Source organism: Pelodiscus sinensis, chromosome 5 (assembly GCF_049634645.1).
Source record: "Pelodiscus sinensis isolate JC-2024 chromosome 5, ASM4963464v1, whole genome shotgun sequence".
NCBI classification, from domain to species: domain Eukaryota; kingdom Metazoa; phylum Chordata; order Testudines; family Trionychidae; genus Pelodiscus; species Pelodiscus sinensis.
This window is the reverse complement of record NC_134715.1, coordinates 83,862,630-83,885,143: the sequence shown is the minus strand read 5'-3', so window position 1 is coordinate 83,885,143 and position 22,514 is coordinate 83,862,630. Positions and strand designations below refer to the sequence as shown.

At 41.2% G+C, this 22,514-nt stretch overlaps 1 protein-coding gene across 2 annotated transcripts in view; it reads left to right on the top strand.

Annotated features, from left to right (window-relative positions):
• TRMT9B (tRNA methyltransferase 9B (putative)) overlaps positions 1-22,221 on the top strand; it is a 46,136-nt gene extending 23,915 nt beyond the window's left edge. Inside the window, exons 2-4 of one of the 2 annotated variants that reach the window (XM_075930380.1) lie at positions 10,806-10,960; positions 15,152-15,325; positions 20,974-22,221. In XM_075930380.1, coding sequence (XP_075786495.1) covers positions 10,807-10,960; positions 15,152-15,325; positions 20,974-21,995 — 1,350 coding nt within the window. In that variant the 5' untranslated portion in view covers position 10,806 and the 3' untranslated portion in view covers positions 21,996-22,221. Of the gene's footprint in view, positions 1-10,165; positions 10,961-15,151; positions 15,326-20,973 lie in introns of those variants that run through there. The other variant, XM_014568724.3, reaches the window with a different exon arrangement.
• Positions 22,222-22,514: the final 293 nt, after the last annotated feature.

The window sequence follows — 22,514 nt, the reverse complement described above, 5'->3', positions numbered from 1 at the left end:
GCGCTGTAGTATAGACATACCCAGGGCTACTTTTCAATGGTACTTTAGGCCCTGGTCGACCATCATGACCAGTTTACTGACATTTGTGTTGGGTGGTCGGGGTGGGCACATGATGACCGCATCTTCAGGAACTCATACCTCTACTGGAGGCTTCAGGCAGGAATATTTTTCCCGCATCATGACTTTGCGGTTTGAGACGTGCACATGCCAGTGTGCATAGTGGCTGATGCCTCCTACCCCCTGATGCTGTGGCTGATGAAGCCCTACACCGGCCACCTGGATGCAAACAAGGAGCAGTTTAATGCTCATCTTAACCGGGCTTGAAACCAGGTGGAATGTGAGTTCGGACATTTAAAAGGGCGATTCTGGTGCTTGCTCAGATGGCTAGACATGGGGGAATGCAATATCCCTGAGGTGGTGGCCGTGTGTTGTGTTCTCCATAACCTGGTGGAGAGGAAAGGGGAGGCCTTCCTACCAGGGTGGGGTACAGGTGCTGATGGTCAGGAGAGGCACTTTGACCAGTCCTGGACAGCTGCCATCTGCCAGGCTCACTGGTCTGCTGTTTGCATCTGGGATACCCTACGGGAGCGATACTCTAATGGAGGCCACTGACTCTCCTGAGGGGCTCCTGCCTGGGAGCTTGGCCCTGGCCCAATACAAGCTTCCCTCCTCAACCCTTATCCTGACCCTGTTTTTAGAAATAATTATCACCAGGATTTGTCTGAAAAGAATGTTCTGTTTTATTGTTATAAATATTAATAACTGAAAGAATGTATAACTGTTGCAAACATAAAAAAGCTTTTGTTTATTGTACATAGTTTTTCCTCAAAGTATACTTTCTCCATCAAAAATAAACATTTTCTTAAATACCAAATAATGTGTTTCACTGGATGGTGGGGGTGCTTGAAACCTGGAGGGGGGAAGGGGACTTGAAACCTGAATGGGGGAAGGGGATTGGATTGGATGGTGCTTGCCTGCTCGCAGTCTCCTGCTGGTGCCTCGTGTTTGGGGTCCACCATGGCCTCGGGATCGGATGGGGAAACTGTCTGTTGGCTGGATGACATAGGGTAGGTGCACTTGGGTCTGGAAGGCCTGGGGGAGAGGAGGGCCAGGGAGAGAGAGGGGCTGGGTACTGGGGGGGGAGGGACTGGGGGAGAGGGGAGGCTGGGGGAGAGGAAGGTACAAGGGGGGAAAGGGATGGTGCTGTGGAAGGGGGGACTATCCACCAGGGCTTCTTCCCTGGAGGCCCTTATTTTTGAAAAAAGTGGCTCCCCACATCCACACACACTTTTTTTGGACGGATCTCCATTGAAAAAGGCGTTCTTCCTCGTGAAATGAGGAGTACCGCTGTTGAAAGAAAAGCCGCGTTCTTTCAATTTAATTTCGAAAGAACACGGCTGTAGTCTAGACGCAGGCTACTTTTTTCGAAAAAACCCTGCAGTCCAGACACAGCCTTTGAGATTTATTTTTAATCAAGAAGAAAAACTGTGAGCTGCACAGAAAATAGACTTTGATATGTAGCATATTTTCCTTCAGTCTTGTTTGTAGACCATAATTACATGTAATGGACTGATTAATTTTCTTACTAACAAGACCAGCGAATATTTCACTTTTGGCTTCATCCAATATGCTTTCTCACTCACTCTCTATTTCTAGGCTGCAATTACCTGTTTTGTTCTGAAAGAATGAGCCTAAATGAACCAGGAAGCAAATTATTTCAAGGAAAAGAGCCATAATCCTTTAGAGCTTCATAGTGATTGCATGTTTTCATATGTATGCAGTATTGTTGTAGCTGTGTGGGTCCCAGGATATTAAAGAAACAAGATTGGTGAGATAAGAGTTTCACAGCTCTTCAGTTACATCCATGCTTTCAGATCTCTTGCCCCAAGCAAGAGAATCCTCTCTGGACAAAATGGGGTGCTGGAATTAAGGATAAACTGGAGCCCTCTAGTCATTCATCTGGTGTCTCATATCTCTTTTGAGGAGGCAAAGCCTATTAACCTGCCTTCTCCTACTAGGAAAGCTGTGGTAGCTGCTTGGTGTGATGCAAGGGAATGGATACAGAAAATAAAGATAAAGTTTGCATAACTAAAACGTGAAAGCAGAGAAACTGAATATGCAAGGAGGGAGGAGGGAGTAAAGGCTTTGGATTTCACTATCAGTGGTTAATGGTAGCTGAAATAGGGCTCAGAGATACTCTTCCTTCTCGACTATTAACAGTTCTTCTCCTGCCATCTGATGTAGTGGAAATCTGGAGCTTTCCCCTACATACATAAATAAAATGAAGACCCTGGGAAGCTATTCACATTGTCTGAGATTTTCTTTAGTGCTCATTGCCATAATAGCTAAGTAGTAACCACTTCTCTGTAACTCAGTTTTACTGCATGCAGTAAAACCAGATGTAACAGGGTGTGAGTCACTGAGGGTATAGGGGTGGGGGCTCCTTGGGGTTGGGGGTCTCCCTGAAGAGGAGAACCCCAGAGTGTGGGGGCACTGTGGCAAGGCAGTACCCAGAGGGGAGGATGCCACAGTCTGAGAGGGACATGGGACTTAACAAAATGGTGGAGCCAATAACTGGTAACAGCAGGCGAGACACCAGCCAAAAGGGGATGCTCCAACACTGAATGATGCTAATTCCCTGAGTGACCTGCAGGAGGCACCTTGGCAGTGAATCGCACCCTGTTACATCTGGTTTTACTGCATACAGTCGTCATCTAGCCTCTTACCTCAGGGGCAGACTGAAGTCTGAAATGACTACTCCTCATTGGCAAGGGGGTGTGGACCTGCTGCCTTCTGCAGTCCTGGCTGCATTCCTATAGCCCTAGTATCCTAAGACCTTGCTTCAAGCATGTAACCTGGGAGCTTGCCTGGCCAGAGCTTCCCCAGCCCTGCCTGCCTTTCCCCAGCCTTGCTCTAAGTCAGGAAGCCTCTAGCTTCCCTAGATCCCTCCTTCTCCACAACTGGAGCCAGAGTGAGTCAGCCTCTTTCCTCACCTCCAGGAGCCTTTATTTATACTGCCTTCAGCTGGGCCCTAATTGGCTGATACATGCCACAGCTGCTGGCTCCACCGCTCCAGCCCTCTCCCAGGCTGGGTTTAGCTTTTGAAGGGCAGTGCGGGGCACACACCCTGTCACACCAGCAGATGTCCAGTATAGGGGAAAAGTCACAAGCAATCACAGTGAATAAGAGTGCTGAAAAAGGAAGTAGATGGGATGAGTGATACTTGGTAGCTTCAGTTACTGGTGATGCTATTTTGGGGTCAGGTGTGGCTGCTTTAACATGACCTGTTCCACAACCCATCAAAATCAATGGAAAACCTCCCATTGGATCCACAGTGATTTGGATTAGGCCTAAAATGTCGTCAAATAAACTTTTCCACATGTCCTCTTCAGAAGGGGTGTTGGAACAATATTTATAATGGGGGTGCTGAGATCCATAAATTCAAACTGTAAAATCTGTACATAATGACAACCATTTCAAACCAGGGGGGAGAGGCAGTACTCATCCTTCACTCACAGTTCCAGCACCTATGATCTAGAGCTGTTGCACTTTCACCTAATGGTTTTGTAATTCACTAGGTAAGAAACAAAACTAAACCTCATCCTACATTGGAATTACATTGAGACATCTTAGTGAAAGTGAAATTTTGTGCTTATTAATTAAAACTATATTTTATCACCCACTTGCTTAAGCTCATGTTGACTTTGGTATTTACGTAAAACAACTGATTTAACCTTCAAATGAGCCAATTAATGGGATTGTTGGCATAAGCTGGCAGTTCTTCAGGGTGTCTGAATTTAATTAGAACAATTGAAAACATTTAATCTTTGTTTGAGAACTTTAGAAATAGAAGTAAAGGCTTCAGGAGAGATAAGGACAGTTAGAAACACTGAACACAATGCCTCAAATATAAAAGAGAAAGCATGGGGTATATTGAAGGGCTAAGGGAAATGATTAAATGCTTCTGAAGCTTCACATATGGATGGAGAAGGGAGCGGGACAGTAAAAATAAAATAGATCTTTGCAGTAAAGGGGAAAAAAGCAGTAGATCGAAAAGAAGATAAAACATAACTGACCTGTTTTATTTAAGTGTATGAGAAAACATTGGGTTTTGGAAACAATATATGAATAGCTAATATGGAATTACTGGAACTAACGAATGTACTTAAAAGTGTTATTTAGAACAGAAAACCTGAAGAAATACCAACTTAATAAACAGTAATATATGCTACATCCTTTTATGTCTATACTCATTACTGTGACATCTGCATAAATCACTGTTACATAATTTGTTACAATTCTGTATCACCTCAAAATAGCACTAAATTCTCTTCCAATGCTTTCTGTGTAAGAGTTTTTTGTGCAAAACCAAGCAGTGTAGATGGATCCATTTTGCGCAAAAAACCTTTTTGGCACAAGATCCTTATGCCTCAAAAAAGGAGGTATACGGATCTTTCACAAAAGGTTTTTTTTGCACAGAACAGACCCGTCTACTTGTTGTCTGCTTGTTTTTGCTCAAAAACCTCTTACGCAAAAAGCATCGGAAGAAAATATGCAAATGAAGCACGAGAAGTTGCTAATGAGTGCTTCATTTGCATTGCCTCTTCCTCAGAAAAGAGAAGTGTAGACGTAGCCTTAAAGTTTTATAAAATAATGCTGAAAAGCTGTAGAAATGTTGTTTTATGCACCTATCGGTGCTCTGATAAGTTAAACCTAGGACAATGCATTGATTAATTACAAAAGAATTATGGACCATTTAAGAAATGAGTCCAAAATGAGTCAGGGTTCTGAAGACTGTAATTGGTTTAGAAAGAGAGTCAGAGGGTACATCTGCACTGTTTGGTGATGGTATCCTCTGGAGGTATCCCGAAATAGCTACCTGTCATCTAAACAAGCTGCCCATATTTTTAAAATATTTTTCGAAATAACGAGCATGCTATTTGGGCATTCCTGTAACACTCGTTTCACAAGGTTTAAGGGATATCTTGAAGTAGTGTGTTACTTTGAAATTTGGCCCTGTGTAGATGTGCCAAATTTCAAAATAAGCTATTTTGAAATCGAATAGAAATAAGATACGCAATTTGCACTACACAAATTTCTAGTGTAGGGTGCTGTATAGATGTACCAGAGCCGTAACAAGGGCGAGGCGAGTGAGGCACTTGCCTTGGGTGCATAGCTGAGGGTGTGCAGAAAAGACGGCTACTGTGCTGTCTTCACTCACGCCTTGTGCCACTTCAGCACTCCCACCCGTGCCGAGGACGGTCTTGCCTCAGGCGCCAAATTAGCTAGTTACAACTCTGAGTTGCACCTAGTGCTTTTTTTTGTTAAAAAAAGGTGCCAGTACTCCAGGGGAGAAAGTTGTTGAGCTCTGACTGGAGGTGCTGGTACTGTGTCTGGAGGTGCTGGTACTGCGTACCAGGCAGTACCATCACACAAAAAAAGCACTGGATGCACCCATAGTGCTTAAAGACTATGATCACCTAGACTGAGTTCCTGCATACAATAGGACAAAAAAGTAGATAAAATAGAATTAGGCTCCAACCATATGGCTCTAATCTTATGTAGAGTTAGGCTCCAATCTTATAAATTCACACATCTGCTTCAATTGAATACACAAATAAACCAATGACGCTAATGAGACTACCGTAAATTAGCACATATAACCCATGCACGAGTATTACCCGCACCTGTGTATAACGTGCAGTTTTTCCTGATTGAGTAAAAAAAGTCTTGTATACCCCGCACATGTGTATAGCCCAAGGAAGATGAACCGCAGGTAGTGTTAATGCAAAGCACCTGTAATCAAGTGTTAATGAACTGCAGCTGATAACGCTGAGCACTAAGTAGGCTACAACTGTTGTCGCTGGTATATAACCCCTTTGAACCATGCTGCTTTTCCATTCATTTATTCCTTCAGTGGTTTTAACTTGTATTTTAAACTTTTTAAACTTTTTAAACATGAATAAGAGCAAATCCTACTCAGACGATTTTAAATTGTGTGTAGTGGCATTTGCAAAGGACAATGGAAATAGAGCCACAGGGAGAAAATACTCTGTGAAAGAAAAGTCTGTTCGGGAGTGGAGAAAGGAAGAAGCAGAGCTTGAAAACTAATGAATTTTAATGTATTTTAATGAATTTTAATATAACTGCCTCTATGATTAAATTGAAATATGCTGCTTTTCTCAAGTAAGAGTCAGTCTTGTCTTCCTTTCAGTAAAAAAAAGTCTGTATTACACGCGGATGAGTATAGCCCGTGGGGGCAGGGTATGTAAAACTTTGTCTAACCCGCGGGTTATATTCGCTAAAGTACGGCACTTACATCAGGGGTGAGGAACCTCTGGTCCAGGGGCTGGATGCAGACCCTGGCTTGCCTAGATCTGGCCCTCAAGTCTCAGGCTCTTCCCTGTGCTTGTGCTCCAACCTTCCCACTGCTCCTCCACAGGGCGGGGGCGCACAGAATCTACTAGCCTGGCCCCCTACACTCTGGTGCGCGAGGGGAATGTGAGGAGTGTCTTTCTCCTTCTCCGGTGGGCAGTTCACATGATGTGAGTTGTCTCTGAATTACAGAACTAACGAAGAGGTGCAGGTGGTGGAGCTAACTGTTTTTGAATTGGTCCTAATCACAGAAGTCTCAGAGTACTTTTATGTATTACTATTCATTTCTCTTCTTTTGAATATTTGAGTGTTTTAAGAGTAGATGTGTTGACTGATAGTGTAGAACAGGGCTGGGCAATAATTTTTGAAGGGGGGCCACTTCACCAATTTCAGAAGTGGCTGTGGGTCGACCTGCAAGGGGCGGGGCCGTAGGGCAGAAGGGGTGGGATTGAAAACTACCCTGCTGGGAGCTTTGCTTGGCCTGGGGTCCCTGCCCCCTGACTTCTGACTAATGGAAGGGACCTGGAGCAGATTGGAAGGTGCTGTGGGCTAGCCTCCTCCCAGAGTTGTCTAGAATTCATATAACATGGCTGGCAGCTCCTGGCCCTGCTGCTAACCTCTTGCCTGGCAGCCACCCAGCAGGCACGAGCCCTTTGAATAGAAGCAGTTGAAAGGGCTCGTGCCTCCCGGGAAGCTCCCAGGCAACAGGCCAGTGGGACTGAGAGCTGCGAGCCCTTTCAACTGCTTCTCTTTAAAGGGATTGTGCCTGCCAGGTGGCTACCAGGCAACACAGCCACCCAGCAAGTGCTGAGCGCTGAACCCTTTGAATAGAAGCAGTTGAAAGGGCTTGGATGTCTCTGGCTCCCAGACAATGGTCTAGGGCAGGGATCAGCACCCTTTCAGCGGTGGTGTGCCAGGATTTGATTTATTCACCTCTCTTACAGGTCCAAATGCCGATCAATAATATTCCTACTTACAGCAGCTTCATTAATAAATACATTAAGATGCAGATCTTACCTTTTAGTGCAAGGGTTGGCAACCTTTCAGAAGTGGTGTACTGAGATTTAACTTATTCACGGATCTGTGTGCCGGGGAAAAGAGGGAGAGGGGAAACAAGAGCAGGCTGGGTACAGTGACCTTATTTTCTGAACTAGCTGCAGCTAGTGAGAACAGTTTAATTTAAATTATGAAACAGATTAAGCATTTTCATTTCTCATGTTAGCTTATCAAACTTAATTTTAAATAAAGTAAATATTATGTCCAACACAAAAGGTTTCAATGTTTTCTTTATTTATGGCAGGGGTGGGGAACCCTTTTTCGGTTGGGGGTCACTGACACACAGAAAAATCAGTTGGGGACCACACAAGTGAGAAGCAAAAAGACTCCTACAAAAACCCCCAGTGCTCACTGATGTGTCCCCAACTAACAACACTCACTCCTCTGGTGCCCCAGCCTCGGGGGAGGGAGGGAGGGACTGAGGTTCAGGGCTTTCCATAGACCAGATTTATTTTTCTCAGATTGCAGAATTAGTGGATTTTTTGGACCTCCTTAGGCTCTGGGGTAGGGACAAAAATTAGGGGTACAGTGTGTGAGCCAGGGCTGCCAGCAAGTAGGATAGGGATGAGGTGCAAGATCTGGGAAGGAGGTGGGGTGCAGAAGGGAGAGAAGTTGAGAGGTCTGGGTGGGGGGAAGGAGGCAGGAGCAGGCTGGGAGTAGAGTGTCTGGCCTGGTGGAGGAAGCAGGATCAAGGGAGGGTGCAGTGTGTGACCAGGAGAGAGGGTGCAGGAGCAACATGGATGAAGGAGCAGGGTGGGGTGTCTGGCCAGGAGAAAGGGTGCAGGAACAAGGGAGGGTGTTGGAGCAGGTTCCAGGTCTTGTGGGGGGGAGGGAAGTGAGAGGATTCTGGTGTGCGTGGAGGGGGTCTGGGCATGAGGGGGACCTTACCTGGCTTCGTGCCCCCTTGCAGCAATGGCTGCAGCTATGCTGCCCTGGCTGCCCCGGAGGGAGGCCTCTCTGCCACGGTGGCTGTGCAGTCCAGGACTGGACTCAGAGGCCAGAGGCGCCACTGCTGCATGGCCACGTGTTCTGGGGCTGGCCCCGGAGGTGCCGCTGCCATGTGGCCACATGATCTAGGGCTGGTCCCAGAGGCACTGCTGCTGCATGGCCACACAGTCCAGGGCCGGGGCCAGAAGCTTCGCTGCCATGGCCATGTGGTCTGGGGCTGGCCCTGGAAGCCAGAGGTGCCACTGCGGCCGGACTGCTTGGCCACAGTAGTGGTGCCTCCAGCCTCCGAGGCTGGCCCTGGACTGTGTGGCCGCAGCAGTGGCACCTCCAGTCCCTGCTGAGGAGCCGCTAAGGAGCCTCAGCCGTAATGCTGCCTCCTCCCATTGCATGGCATATTGTGTGCCGTAGGTTGCCGACCTCTGCGCTGGGGGCAGGGCCTGGAACTGCCTCACAGGCCAGATCAAAGCCCTTTGAGAGTCTTTTGTCCATCCCTGGCATAGAATCATGAAATCCTCTATATTTAATAAGGCATTTGTTGTTAAAAAGCTTTGTTGTGTTTGGTTTACACATAGCATAGTAATGATAACAGTATGGGATTTTCCTTGATTCATGATCCTCAAATTATTCCTTCATTAGGATAAATTACTTGTTCACCTAGGAACAGATTATTGCATCTATCATATGGTGGATGGCCCTTCTGAAGAAACTTAAATCTCAGGCCACCTGTGACCCAACTATTTACCTCCCTAGGTGGAGAGTACGAATAGAGAGTGACAGGTAGTCATATGATTGAACCAGGCCTCTGGGAATGTGTGTGTGAGGGATAGGGGGAGGAGGAATCCAGAGGAATGTGTTATAAAGGGAAGATCTTTAAACAGGCTTTACTTTCTGTTTGTGTATTGAATCAAAACACTAGATGACTAATGAGTCCTGTTTTTCTGATGCGGAGGAATAATTTCTCAAGAGGCCATCCGTAATATGAATACACATGAAGAATGCCATATAAATGCTTGCAACTATAACATCTTGGCCTGTAATTTCATCAGGCCTCAGAAGATAAAGAAGGATGGCGCGGTTGATGATACTCAGATGGAAAAACATTAAGAAAAACCAAGAGTACTGCAAAAAAGTAATGGTGATGGTTCAAGCAAAATGCAGGACAATGTAGCACTTTAAAGACTAACAAGATGGTTTATTAGATGATGAGCTTTCGTGGGCCAGACCCACGGTTCAGTGAAGGTATTTATTTCTGAATCTGTCCCATCTGATGCCCCAGCACTGTGTTTGGAGCTCTATGTTGTTGATGGTGCCATCTTTCAGATGAGTTATTAAACCGAGATCCTCATTAAACTGTGTAGAAAATGGAAAAAAATTGTGGAAACTTTGTTTTGATGAAAATTCTCCAAGAAGCTCTAAACCATTAGAGATTAGGGGATACCACTGCTCTTTTTTGCAGGACTTATGGTTTTTATTGTTAATGTTCTGGCCACACTTCATTTCAGGTAATTATATTCTGCCTGCCTGAATTTACCTGCAGTTTCAATTGGATACAGTATTCTTCATTTTGTGCCCTAAGCTACTGCGTAATGCTGCTATGCATTATGAAACATCTTATGTGTTCCACCCCATAGACATGTGCATTTCATTGGTGAAATTATTTTGTAAATGTGAATACCTGTGCACGCGTTATCGCATAATGGTCTTTGGGCATAATGATGTGCCACTGAAGTCATTAACAAAACTCCTACATATTTGACGTGGTAACACACAGAAATCTGTTGGGGAACATTTTAACTTGCCCAGGTACTCTCTAATGGATCTCAAAGCATTTTCAAAAACTAGCTAGAGAGAGAAACTGCGGAACTTGCCTTCATATGCAAATTTGACCCATTAAAACAAGGTTTGAACAAAGACATGAACTGGATGGGCATCATATTCAACATCAAATGACATCAAAAGCTAGGAGTCTGGTACTTACAGCTCACTCCATTAGGCTCATTTAGCACCGACACACTAATTAACAAGATTTTTTCCCCTTTCCATCCCCATCTTCCCTCTTTTTCTGCTATTTATTTGTACCTCTGGATCTCTTGTTCCATTCATCTGAAGAAGTGGGTTGTGCCCACAAAAGCTCATGATACCGTATACATTCTTTAGTCTCTAAGGTGCTGAAGGACTATTCATTTTTTTATTATTGTTATTATTTTTATTTCAGTTAACAGACCAACATGACTACCCCTCTGAGACTTTAAAACTCCCACTGACTTCAGTGGTGCAGTATCTGACTCTATGTGTCAAAAATTTTATAAATGTTAACTTACAGAGGCATGTCTTGTGAAATACTATAAAAATATACAACTTACGGAACTACCATTTATATTCTGCTTTATATGATATTTGTCTATTATGTCTTATGTTGTATTCAGGATGGAACATGAGGCTACCCAACTGGAAAATCAGCATGTACATAGTGTATATAAAAGCACAGCCTCTTATTTTAATGACCTGCAGAGTAAAGCATGGCCTCGTGTTCGTCAGTTTCTGTTGGAGCAAAAGCCTGGCAGTCTCATTGCAGACATAGGTAAGTTTCTGGTTTATTGCATGAATAATCATATATCATTGGTTATTTTACATGTTATATTTATCATACTTGCCCTTGAACTCTACTGTGTATGGATTTTCTAAACAGCATATGACATACAGCGCCCAAAAATCAAAAACAATTGAGAGGAATTTGTTCTCACATATCTTATTGCTTGTGTACCCTTTGCCAAAATGCATACTATTTGTTCTAAAATAGTGTGAAGTTCACTTTTTCAGTATTTCAGACTTAATTAAAAACAAATCACAATTCAAAAAATTGCACTTCTGCCTTTCCTAAACTGGGGAATATCAGTGGCACATGTAGCTTCCTAATTCAATGGAAATGGAGAAGGGGCTCCAAGGAAGGAATGGAGCCTTATTACTAAATACTATTACAAATTAAAGTAATGTACATACAATATAATGTACATACTAACTATTAGAGGAGTTAGCAATATTAAGTTTCATTCTAATGTAGAACTGTGAACTGTTGCATTAATTTAGAGAGAATAAAAGACTGAAGGAGTCAAAGGTGTTAATGTTACTCTGTCACTTTCCAATATTAAACAGTGTTAAAGAAGGTTCATGACTTAATGCACATATAGGGTGCGTCTACACAGCGGTGTTATTTCAGAATAATGGCCATTATTTCAAAATAACAATACAAGCGTCTACACAGCAATTCTGTTATTTTGAAATAAATTCAAAATAACGGATGGCTTATTCCAATTTCATAACCTCATTCTACGAGGAATGATGCCTCTTCCGAAATATTTATTTTGAAATAGCTGTAGTGTGGATACTCCACTGCTGGTATTTCAAAATAGCTCCTCCCCAGGGACATTCAAACTAATTACTGCCCTGTGTCTCCTGGGGCTTTAAATCAAGGTAGTGCATCCATGTTAGGAAGGCCTGCCTCGGACTAAATTTGAGGCTTCCCTATAGTGTAGACATGCTATTTAAAAAAAAGCTATTTCGGAATATTTCTTCTAGTATAGCTTATTTCAAAATAAGTATGCAGTGTAGTTGTAACCATAGAGATCTTAGCTTGCTTAGTACCATGGCAAATACACTATACAATTAATATCAAAGGTTAGAAACTTACCAATTAAAACATACAAAAATGAAAAAAATGAAACAAATATTTAAACAGAAATTGACTGATGATGCAAAACAAATGTAAAGCCTATAAAGGCTCTTTTGAAGAAGGTGAATTTATGGATAAAGTTTATTATGCCTCTTGGAGTACATCTACATAGCACCTTAAACTCAAGATAAGATACGCTATTTGTGCTATGCAAATTGCATATCTTATTTCAATAGCATTTTATAATAGTGTATTTCAAAATTTGGCACGTCTACACAGGATGCTGAAATAGCGCATCTGCTATTTTGAGACCTATCCCAAAATAGCAGACATGTTCAAAAGACTCAGGGTAGCTATTTCTGGATACTTCTGGTATCCCGAAATAGCCCTGCTGTCTAGACGTACTCTTGGTGAGGAAGAAAGAGCTAGTTCTGTAGTTCAAATCTTAGCTGGGAATGGTAGCCACCTTTCTCCTTTCAAAACCCTGACAGACACAAGGTGGAGAAGCGAATGGATAGTACATAAGTGGGGAAATTCAGCTTTTGTTCTGATTCTTAGACTATAGGGTGGCTGCTCAGTCACTGATGGATGCATTGGACTGGTTGGTCAGCCATGACAGCTTTTGCGGTGGAACCTGGCTTGCCTTTCTCATTAGGGAGATCATGTCAACTTTTCCGTTAAAAGCATTTTCGGAAATTCATGCCAGTGTAGACGTAGCCTTTCTGTTTAAAGTAATCAGTTGTTCTGTCTCCTTCTTCCATCTTTTCTTAAACAATTTTATACAACAGGTCATTGTAACAATTCATGAATCCACTTTCCACTAGTCAGGCTCATAATTATTACAACAGAAACATTTATTGGCAGCACAAAAGTATTTTTGGTTCCCTTATTTCAGAATATGCACTGAGATTTTTAAAAACTGTGTTGTAAGAACTGTCCTTCAGTTAGCTGAATTAAAGCATTTTAATCAATATACACACAATTTGCATTTTAATCGAGTGTACTGCTACTAACATAATAATCAATTATACTTTAATTCTGATTGAGTAACTCCTACTCTCTTATTAACACACATATCTTAATTTTTCATTTCATATTTACTGCTTTAATATATTAGTCTCTTTCATTTCTCTTGAGCATTATTCTTAGGAATAATGCTGGATTTTTGCTCTAGCAATGTGCTCTTTTTTACCACTTTGAGTGTTCTGTTGTTCTCTCACAGTTACTGTGCTGTCTTTGTAGATAATGTCACACATTATCATCAATGAAAGCAGTGGGGCTGCAGGCTGCAGTGCTGTTTCTAAAGATAACTCCGGGCTTTAAATTCAGTTACTAAGAGAAAAATGGTTCTCTTTGCGTAGCTGTTCTCCTGACTCCAGGTGTCAACTTTCAGATAGCATTCTCTGCCACTGACCCATAATGGTGCTGAATGTTCTCTAATATAATTTTGAAAAGTGTCTGTAATGCATATGGTATGGAAGGACACTCTGGAATATTTCATAAGAACATAAGAATGGCTATACTGGGTCAGACCAAGGGTCCATCTAGCCTAGTATCCTGTCTTCCAATAGTGGCCAATGCAAGGTGCCTCAGAGGGAATGAACAGAACAGGTAATTACTGCGTGATTCCCTCCCTTATCACACATTCCCAGCTTTTGACAAACAGAGGCTAGGGATACCATTCCTGGCTAATAGCCATTGAATGACCTATCCTCCATGAATGTATCTAGCTCTTTTTTGAGGCCAGTTATAGTCTTGGAATTCACAACATTCTCTGGCAAGGAGTTCCACAGGTTTACTGTGCATCATATTCTTCCTTTTGTTTGTTTTAAACCTGCTACGCATTATTTCACTTGGTGACCCCTAGTTTTTGTGTTATGGGAAGGAATAAATACATCTTCTTTATTCACTTTTTCCATACCAGTCATGGCTTTATAGACCTCTATCATGCCCCGACTTAGTTGTCTCTTTTACATGCTTTTCCCAGTCTTATTAATCTCTCCTCATATGGCAGCCACTCCATATCCCTAATAATTTTGTTGCTCTTTTCTGAACTTTTCCAAAGCCAGGATATGTTTTGTGATGAAGTGACCACATGCAGTATTTAAGATGTGGGTATACTATGGGTTTTTCAGTTTAGAACAGCACTGATCCTTTAATATTTCTAAACATACTTTCAGGTGGAAGACACATTCTATAGATATCCATTACACTTACAAACATGTGCTTATAACTGATTTAAAAAGTAACAAAGAGGATATGTCTGTACCACTGAAATCGTTCTTTATTGCATGGAAATAATTAAACTTTGGTCATTTTCACATCTGTGTTTGGAGGTCAAAATTTCTTGTCTTCTCTGTGCTCAGATCCGTATTCAGCAGTCTAGGGCAAATCCTTCCTTCTCTGCAATCACAGAGATTTCACTTGCTGAAAAACTGTTGCACAGCATGGAATGCAGTATCTGTAGGTTCTGGAAGGGTAGCACATATGGCATAGAGTTTAGGTCAGCAATGGCTAAAGGGTGAAGATTGGGAGTAAGGCTGAAGAAGTCACTGCTTTATTGGTTCTTCTGTTTGCTCCCTCACTCCTCATGAAGGGGATGCGTTAAAGATGTGGGCAGTAGCAGCTATGCTGCAGTAGTCTATGGCTTGATGGGGGAGGATTCCTTTCTCTTCTACTTCCCCAGCCCATCCAAAGAGAAATCCATTATACAGTCTCGTTTTTAGACATTATGGGAGGAATTGGGCATGCTGCATGTGCAGAATTTCTGTTGACACCAGGAAGATCTTTGTTGCATTCTGAACAAATATATGCATTGTGGATTGGAGAGGAGAGGTTTTGCCCTTCATTTTGTTCATGATTTATTGATGATCTTACCTCTGTGCCATGAATTTACAAAGCATCCTTGTTGCTGTTTTAGATACCATTCCATATAATTTTACAAAGACAATGATTTCAGTGGGAATTAAGTAGGATCATTGCATTTTCTAAAGCTGTTTTATTAAAAGGTTTACAAAGTGTGTTTTTCTACGTGGGATGACAGGTGGTTTGAAGGAATCTCATAATAGGTTGCTTCCTGTAATAAAGCTTATTGCTTTGTAGGATGTGGGACTGGAAAGTATCTCAGTATCAACAGTCAGGTGTTTAATCTGGGATGTGATTATTGTGAACCTTTGATAAAGATTGCAAGGAAGAAAGGCTGCGAAGTCTTGGTATGTGACAACCTTAATCTTCCCCTTAGGGATCAGTGCATCAATGCAATCATCTCCATTGGAGGTAAGAGAATACAGTAGAATGTTTTTCTATTCCAAAGTAAATACGAAATATTTTGGATTTTTTTTTCAGTTGATTCTTATTCTTCATTGTCATTATTATTTTTAAACCAGTCCACTATCTTTAAAATCTTAGAAAACAGAGTTTCATTATAGGAAACTTGAGAACAAAAATGTATTCAGTTTAATTTCATAAGAATGATGTTAACTAGGGAAGTACTGTTTATTTGTGGGGCCTTGTACATACTAGGAAAAAGGTTTGTTTTTAAAGTGTGTTAAATAATATGCATTAAAATCCTAGTATGAACAAGTCAAGTTGTAGTTTTTAAAACATGTAACTATTAAGGCAAACTCTTTCCCCACTGCCCTGGGTCTACATAAGTTGCCTCTTATTTCAAAATATTTTCGAAATAATGGGCACATTATTTCGGCATCCTGGTAAACCTTGTTGCATGAGGGTTAAGGGATGGTTCGAAATAGTGCACTATTTCAAAATTTGGTGCTAATTAGATGCGCCAAATATAAAAATAAGCTATTTCAAAATAGATTTGAAATAAGATGCAATTTGCATAGCGCAATTTGTGTATCTTATTTCAAGTTTAGGGTGTTGTATAGACGCACCCCAACTAATATATTAAATCTACAGCTCGCCTTAGCTATCATGTATTCAGATACATGTGGAGCACACATAGAGTTAAAGTTCACAACCACCTAAGGATCATAGGTACATAAGTCCTGTTGGATTTAATTTTTGACTATATTACCCATATCCTCTTGAATGTATAAATATAAAAGGAGCATATGAGGGAAGGACATTTTGGGTGATATTTTTAACAATATTCTTCCCTGGATTTATTTTACACATGTTTATAACTGATCTTCAATCCTGCTATAGTGTGCCATGTTATCACCACAGAGCTGCTGACAGGTCCTTATAATAAAATAATGAAATATGGAAAAAACTGTAGCCCTCTCTTCCAAAGTGTGTCTGAAACTTCCTTCCTCTGCTCTCCCAGGTACTTGATAGCTCTAATATTTGGAGTGGCCTTATACCCTCCTTATGCCAGCTGGATCATGGGTTTTTTTCTTGATACCTGGTGTCTCCACTCAGAGTGGCTTTTCCCCATGCTTGAGAAAAAGGGTGTTGTCCCTTGAGATATCCATGATGATACTTCAAACACAATGATAAGAAGGATAAAGCCCAGTACACAGGGGACAATAAAGCAACAAAAACAAACCTCAACAAAAGCAATAATGCCCCAAATAACAGCATCACAGAGGAGAGAACTGTATTGGAAAAAGGAAAATAGTATCTGGGGGAGGAAGTGATTAGTGTTAACTAATAATTAACCAGTATTTATAAATAAGCCAGTTTCTCACCTCACAAACTCCTCCCTAATGTTTCCTGAGGTGGATGACAGGGCTGAGATTCTGAGTCCTCAGATGGAGCCTGCAGGTGCTGTAGTGCTGCTCAGATTAAACAAAAACCACTTTACTTGTTCTTTGTCCCCAGTTGGGGCTGAGCCCTCTCCTGACTCTGCTATGGCTCAAAGGTTCCCTGGTTTGAAATCGTCCTTGGGTCTTGACTGGCTTTTAGTACTGAGTGTCAAGTCAAGAGCACTCTCTCTCTCTCCGGGTATATCTAAACTACATCCCTCTTTCAAAAGGGGGATGTAAATTAGACATATCAAAATTGCAAATGAAGCCGGGATTTGAATTTCCTGTGTTTCATTTGCATAATCGCGTCACAGTGTTTTTTCAAAAAATGCTACTTCAAAAGTGAAACTGCAGTCTAGATGCTGTTCTTTCAAAAATAAAAGTCTTTTGCAAACAATCCTGTAAAGCTCATTGTTTGAGGAATACAGGATCTTTCGAAAAAGGCTTCTCTTCTTGAAAGAACCGTGTCTAGACTCCGGTTTCACTTTCGAAATAGCATTTTTCAAAAAAACGCTGTGACACGATTATGCAGATGAAGCACGGGAAATTCAAATCCCGGCTTAATTTGCAATTTTGATATGTCAAATTTACATCCCTCTTTCGAAAGAGGTATGTAGTCTAGACATAGCCTCTCTCTCTCTCTCTCTCTGTCTCTTTCTCTCTCTCTCTCTGGATGCTGGGCACTGCAACACTAGAGCAACCTGGTACATGCAGTTAGTGGTTCAGAACAGTGCAAAACTCTCTTTGCAGTAAGAGGTAATTTAGAAGGGACTTCCTAAAGCTACTTCTCCCGTAGCTTTCCAACTCAAACAAAATGCCCTCCTTTTTGTCAATTTTCTCTTTCCCCCCATTAACTTGCTTGGGACTGTGAAGCCCTGTCTTGTCATTGATCCTCTGGAGTGCCTGTCCAGATCACCCCATGTAAAAGCGTCCGTACTTGGCTCCAGGAAGGGCTTTAGTTCCTTTTTTATCAATTCTCACTCAATGTATCCTGTGAATGGTATCAGAGGGCATTGGTAGCCATCTTAGTTGTAGCCTTTTGGGAGGACCCTTAGAGCCTAGAGTAGACTCCAGGAACTGAGACACACAAGTTAATCACTGTAAGGATATGTCTAGATTGTAATTAAACAGGTATGGCTGGCCTAAGTCAGCTTAGTCAGGCTCACAGGGGTCAGGATAAAGGACTGTTTAATTGCAGTGCAAATATTCAGACTCAGACTGGAACCCAGGCTTTGGGACCCTATGAGTCTGAGTCAGCTGACATGGGCCAGCAGTGTGTGTTTAATTGCAGTGTAGACCTACCTACCCTACATTACCAGCAAGAAACTACTCCAAATGTAGTGAGTAAAATGTATTGTCACAAAAACAATACATGCTTCAATATGCTCAGAAGCTGACTAATATGCTAACAGGATTTACTTCTCTTTGCTTCCACTTTATGAGAGACAATAGGGCCAGATTCAGCTCTTTGCTACCTTGGCACAATCCCACTGATAGCAAATCACTCTCAAAGAGCTGCCTGCTTATACAGTATTTATATCAATTACTATCCTGTCAAGAATAAATATGATAAATCACATTTTTGGACAGGTAACAATAATGAATACTAAGCCTAGATGCCCTGTGATGTACCGTATATACCCATGTTTATCTAATTCTAGACTAACAAATGTTCTTCCTTCCGCTTTTGGAAATTTGAAAAGATTTGTGCAATGGGTCAAATTCTCTTCTGGATGACACTGGCAGAATCCCATTGGGAGAACACGTATGGCTATGGGGATTATGCCATTTTAGCCATGAAGAGAATTTGACCCCTTATCTGAATCTCTTTTAGACAGGGGCTGTGTTGGCTGATTATCTATTACTGGTGGTGGACAAAGATCCATCCTGATTTTTTCAGTTCTGTCAGTTGCCTTTGATACCATTTACCAGGTGGTGTTGTGAGGATGTATGGCCTGAACTGTCTTCAGTATGAGACACAAACTCTGCTCTGTCTCTATCTCATCTGATCCCATTGTTTAAGAAACTGGGGTTTTGCTGAAAGTGAGCTGGTTGAGCCTAGGTCTGGGTAAAATTGAGAGATTACTGACAGGCTGGGGGAGAAAGAGTAGAGCCTTTGACTGAGGGACCATGCTCATTGTTTATTTCTAGGTGTAATCTTGAGTCCTCAGATGCTCCTAGTTGTCTAGTTATCATGAGCAGTTGGCAGGAAGGATGCACACTCTTTTGTACATTTTACACATACTTTTTGACAAATTAAAACACAACTAAATGGACTAAGATGCATATATCATTGCAGTGCATTTCACGCGGGGGGGAGAGGGAGGACACCTTACAATTATTCAGAAAGTGTGGCTAATTCAGATTCATATGCAACTCAATAAGAAGCACATTATTCCTCTACTCTGGGCCTGCTGATATCTGGATGAAGGTGTTGTCTTTCACGCGTAAATTCCTAAGTGGTTTGGGTCCTTACCTATTTCAGTCTGCCTCTTATTCTACGTGGTACTTTAGCAACAGAGAACAGGTAATGGTCATGAGCCAACAGAACCCTTGTTCAATTTATGGTGAGGCATTCTCGATGTGCTCTCAGCTGCCTTTCTTTGTTCAACCAAAGTCTGGATCTGGTGGCTTTCAGGTCATGCTGCAAAGCTTACTGGTTCTTCCAGGCATCTTCTGTGAAAGAAGGGAGTAGTCTCAATAGGCCAGTAAATTCATGGAGAGCAGTTAGCATGTTTTCAGTTTTGTCCACTGGTTTAATTGATAAAATATTTTATATAGCCAATTGGAGCTTTGGATAGACATACTTTAAATGTACCTAAATTAACACATAGTATTTGGGAATATTAGTTTGATATTCAGTCATCTTTGATTATCATCTTCAGAACAGTTTGCATATTTGAGATACTTTCATTTAATTCAGTGGGAGCCCACTGGTTGAATGGTCTGGGGAGCCTCAGCTACCCCCTTTTGGCTACATATTCTCCATTCAAGACACGATCAGGAAAAGGATGGCAATTCCATTTTATGAATGATTTTGATACTTCACAATTTGGGTTTGTTTCAAATTGGAACATAGCCTGTACAATTTCTAAATTCTCCACAAAGCACAATTCTGAAAAAATGCTTTGGATTGATTGAAAAGTTTATTTTGATTTGATTTAAAATGTTGCAATACAGACACGTTTAAAACTAAAATTAATTTGAAAATAAAAAACCTAAATGTTTCATTTTGGGTACGGCTAAACTAGGGGGTAGGATACAAGAGATATCCTGAAAAAACTCCTCCGCATCCAGGGAACGCATTTGCTCTTCTGTTTTTTTTTTGTGGAAGAGTAAATGCATTCTTTTGGAAGCCCCTGTATTCCTTGTTCCACAAAGAAGAAGGGGGCTTTCGAAAGAAGGTTATTTTTTCCAAAATTTGGCCCAGTCTAGACAGGCCAAATTTCAGAAAAGTTTCTTCTGACAAAAGTATCAGAGAATGATGCAAAAAATATGGAGCACATTTTGTGTATGTTTTTCCGATAAATCCTTGCAGTCTAAACGTACCCTTTGAAAATGTTGAAAATGGACATTTTTATTTGTTAGATTTTTTTTCAGTTTTTCTCCAAAGTGAATATAAAATTGACTTGATTTTACCAATGATTTCTATTTTGATGAAACTTCCTTCTTTGATGGAAAAGGATTCTATCAAAATTTTCTGACCAACTGTAGTTAAGGCATATTGGTAGGAAAGTATGGAGGAGGCTCATACTGTTATTACCTTCTGCTCTGCTTGTTCTGTGGCTAGATCAGGATGGGACATGAGAAGTCTGTGGGTCAGATGCAGATTGCCAGGCTTAGTCCCTGGCAGGCTGCCAGACGCTTTATTTACCTGGGCATCCTCAGGTCTAGCTACTCATAGCTCTTGTTGGCTGTGGTTTGCTGCCAGATACTGTAGCCAGACCACAGCCAAAGGGAACGGCTAGCAACCATACCCGTGGACGGTCTGCTCAGGTAAATAAAGTGTCTGTTAGCTCCTCCAAGGGCTACCCTAACAAACTATGTCTGTTACTTGGGCTGCTTATTGCCCACCCCATGCTAGATGGAGGATTTATGTTTCCAGAAAAGTCAGTTGAAATCTTTTGTTGACACTAAATTAGTGGAAGATTATTTTTAAAAATTAATAATGTAACAGTAGCGATATTTAACCGTATGCCTTTCCTTCCTTCACAGTGATTCACCATTTCTCAACTAAACAAAGAAGAATCAAAGCAATAAAAGAAATGGCAAGGGTGTTGAAACCTGGTGGCCAGATCATGATTTATGTTTGGGCTATGGAACAAAAAAATCGTCGCTTTGAAAAACAAGATGTATTTGTTCCATGGGATAGGGACTTATGCTCCCGGCTTCTTTCAGAATCTAATCAGTCTGGACATAAAAGTGACCTTGGACATAATGAAAAGAAACACCCACCGCAACTAGAAGGCTCTGAATGCAGCTACCCAATAAATCTTAAACAGGGACTTGATACAAAAAGTTCCCACAGTACAGACCACTGCTCAGTCAAAACCTGCTGCATGAAAATGTCTGAAGAAGAGGAAAATAGATTCTATAGTGCTCTTGGGAGATCTTTTCGTTCATGGTTTTTCTCCAGATCCCTTGATGAATCAGCATTAAGAAAGCAAACTGAGAAGGTAAAAACACTGAAGAATGGAGGAGGATGGGTAAACAGTACTATATCTATTCAACCATCAAGACATTGTAGTTTAGACTTAGGTCATCATGGGCCACTATTAAAAGAACAAAGTTTAGATGATGATGAAGTGTTCATGGAAAATGCATCTCTCAAAAAACCACAATGGATGACAGCCTCAGGTGTAATAAGGGATTTAAATAGAGAATTTGATGGAGTAGTTCAGAGCAAGAATGAAGAAACATCTTTTCTGAGTGGTCCTGTGAAAGACAGGGACTACAACTGTACTTCTAGTAAAGATGAAGATAAGTCTACCACTAGCAAACTCTTTCAAAGAACTTCAACAACTGACTCCACTGATTCTATTTTGGATGAAGCAGTGGCTGTTGGGGACGAGGTTGTTGACATATTGGATACAAAAGCCTTCATGCGATATTATCATGTTTTTCGGGAAGGAGAGTTAAGCTGTCTATTGGAAGAGAATGTGCCTGAACTTCTTATTATTAGTTCTTGCTATGATCATGGAAACTGGTGCATTATTGCAGAGAAAATAGCCAAATAACTGCTTACTAAGCAAATCAAACAAAACTTTGAAAATTGAGAACTTTGAACACTGCTCCTGGAAGGTGTTCTGTGGTATTGTAATTGTGCAGTATAAAATGGAATTTGAGTCTCATATAGATGTGTTACATCCATTTCTGATTTTACTATCTTTAAATACTGTATATAAGAATGCAAGAGGCAAAAAATAATACTTATGTTTTATTAAAGATAGGCTTTTAAGAGTTTTTTATTGCTTTTAGCAAATGATTCCGTATTTAAATGTACTTTTTTATTGAAAAATAAACAAAACATTTTTATAAGATAAGGATCAAGACATCATTATGAGAAATATTTGCCCAGGAAAAATTAAAGCTTGGTACATCAAATATGTAAGCATCTGTATTAACTTTACTCATTGGGGTCCTAATTCAACTGTCCATGAGTCTTTAGTAAGTAACTTAAGGACATGCTTAACTTTAAACATGTGCCTAAGTTCCAATTTGGATATGTACTTTAAGGTAAGCACGAGTTTAAAAAT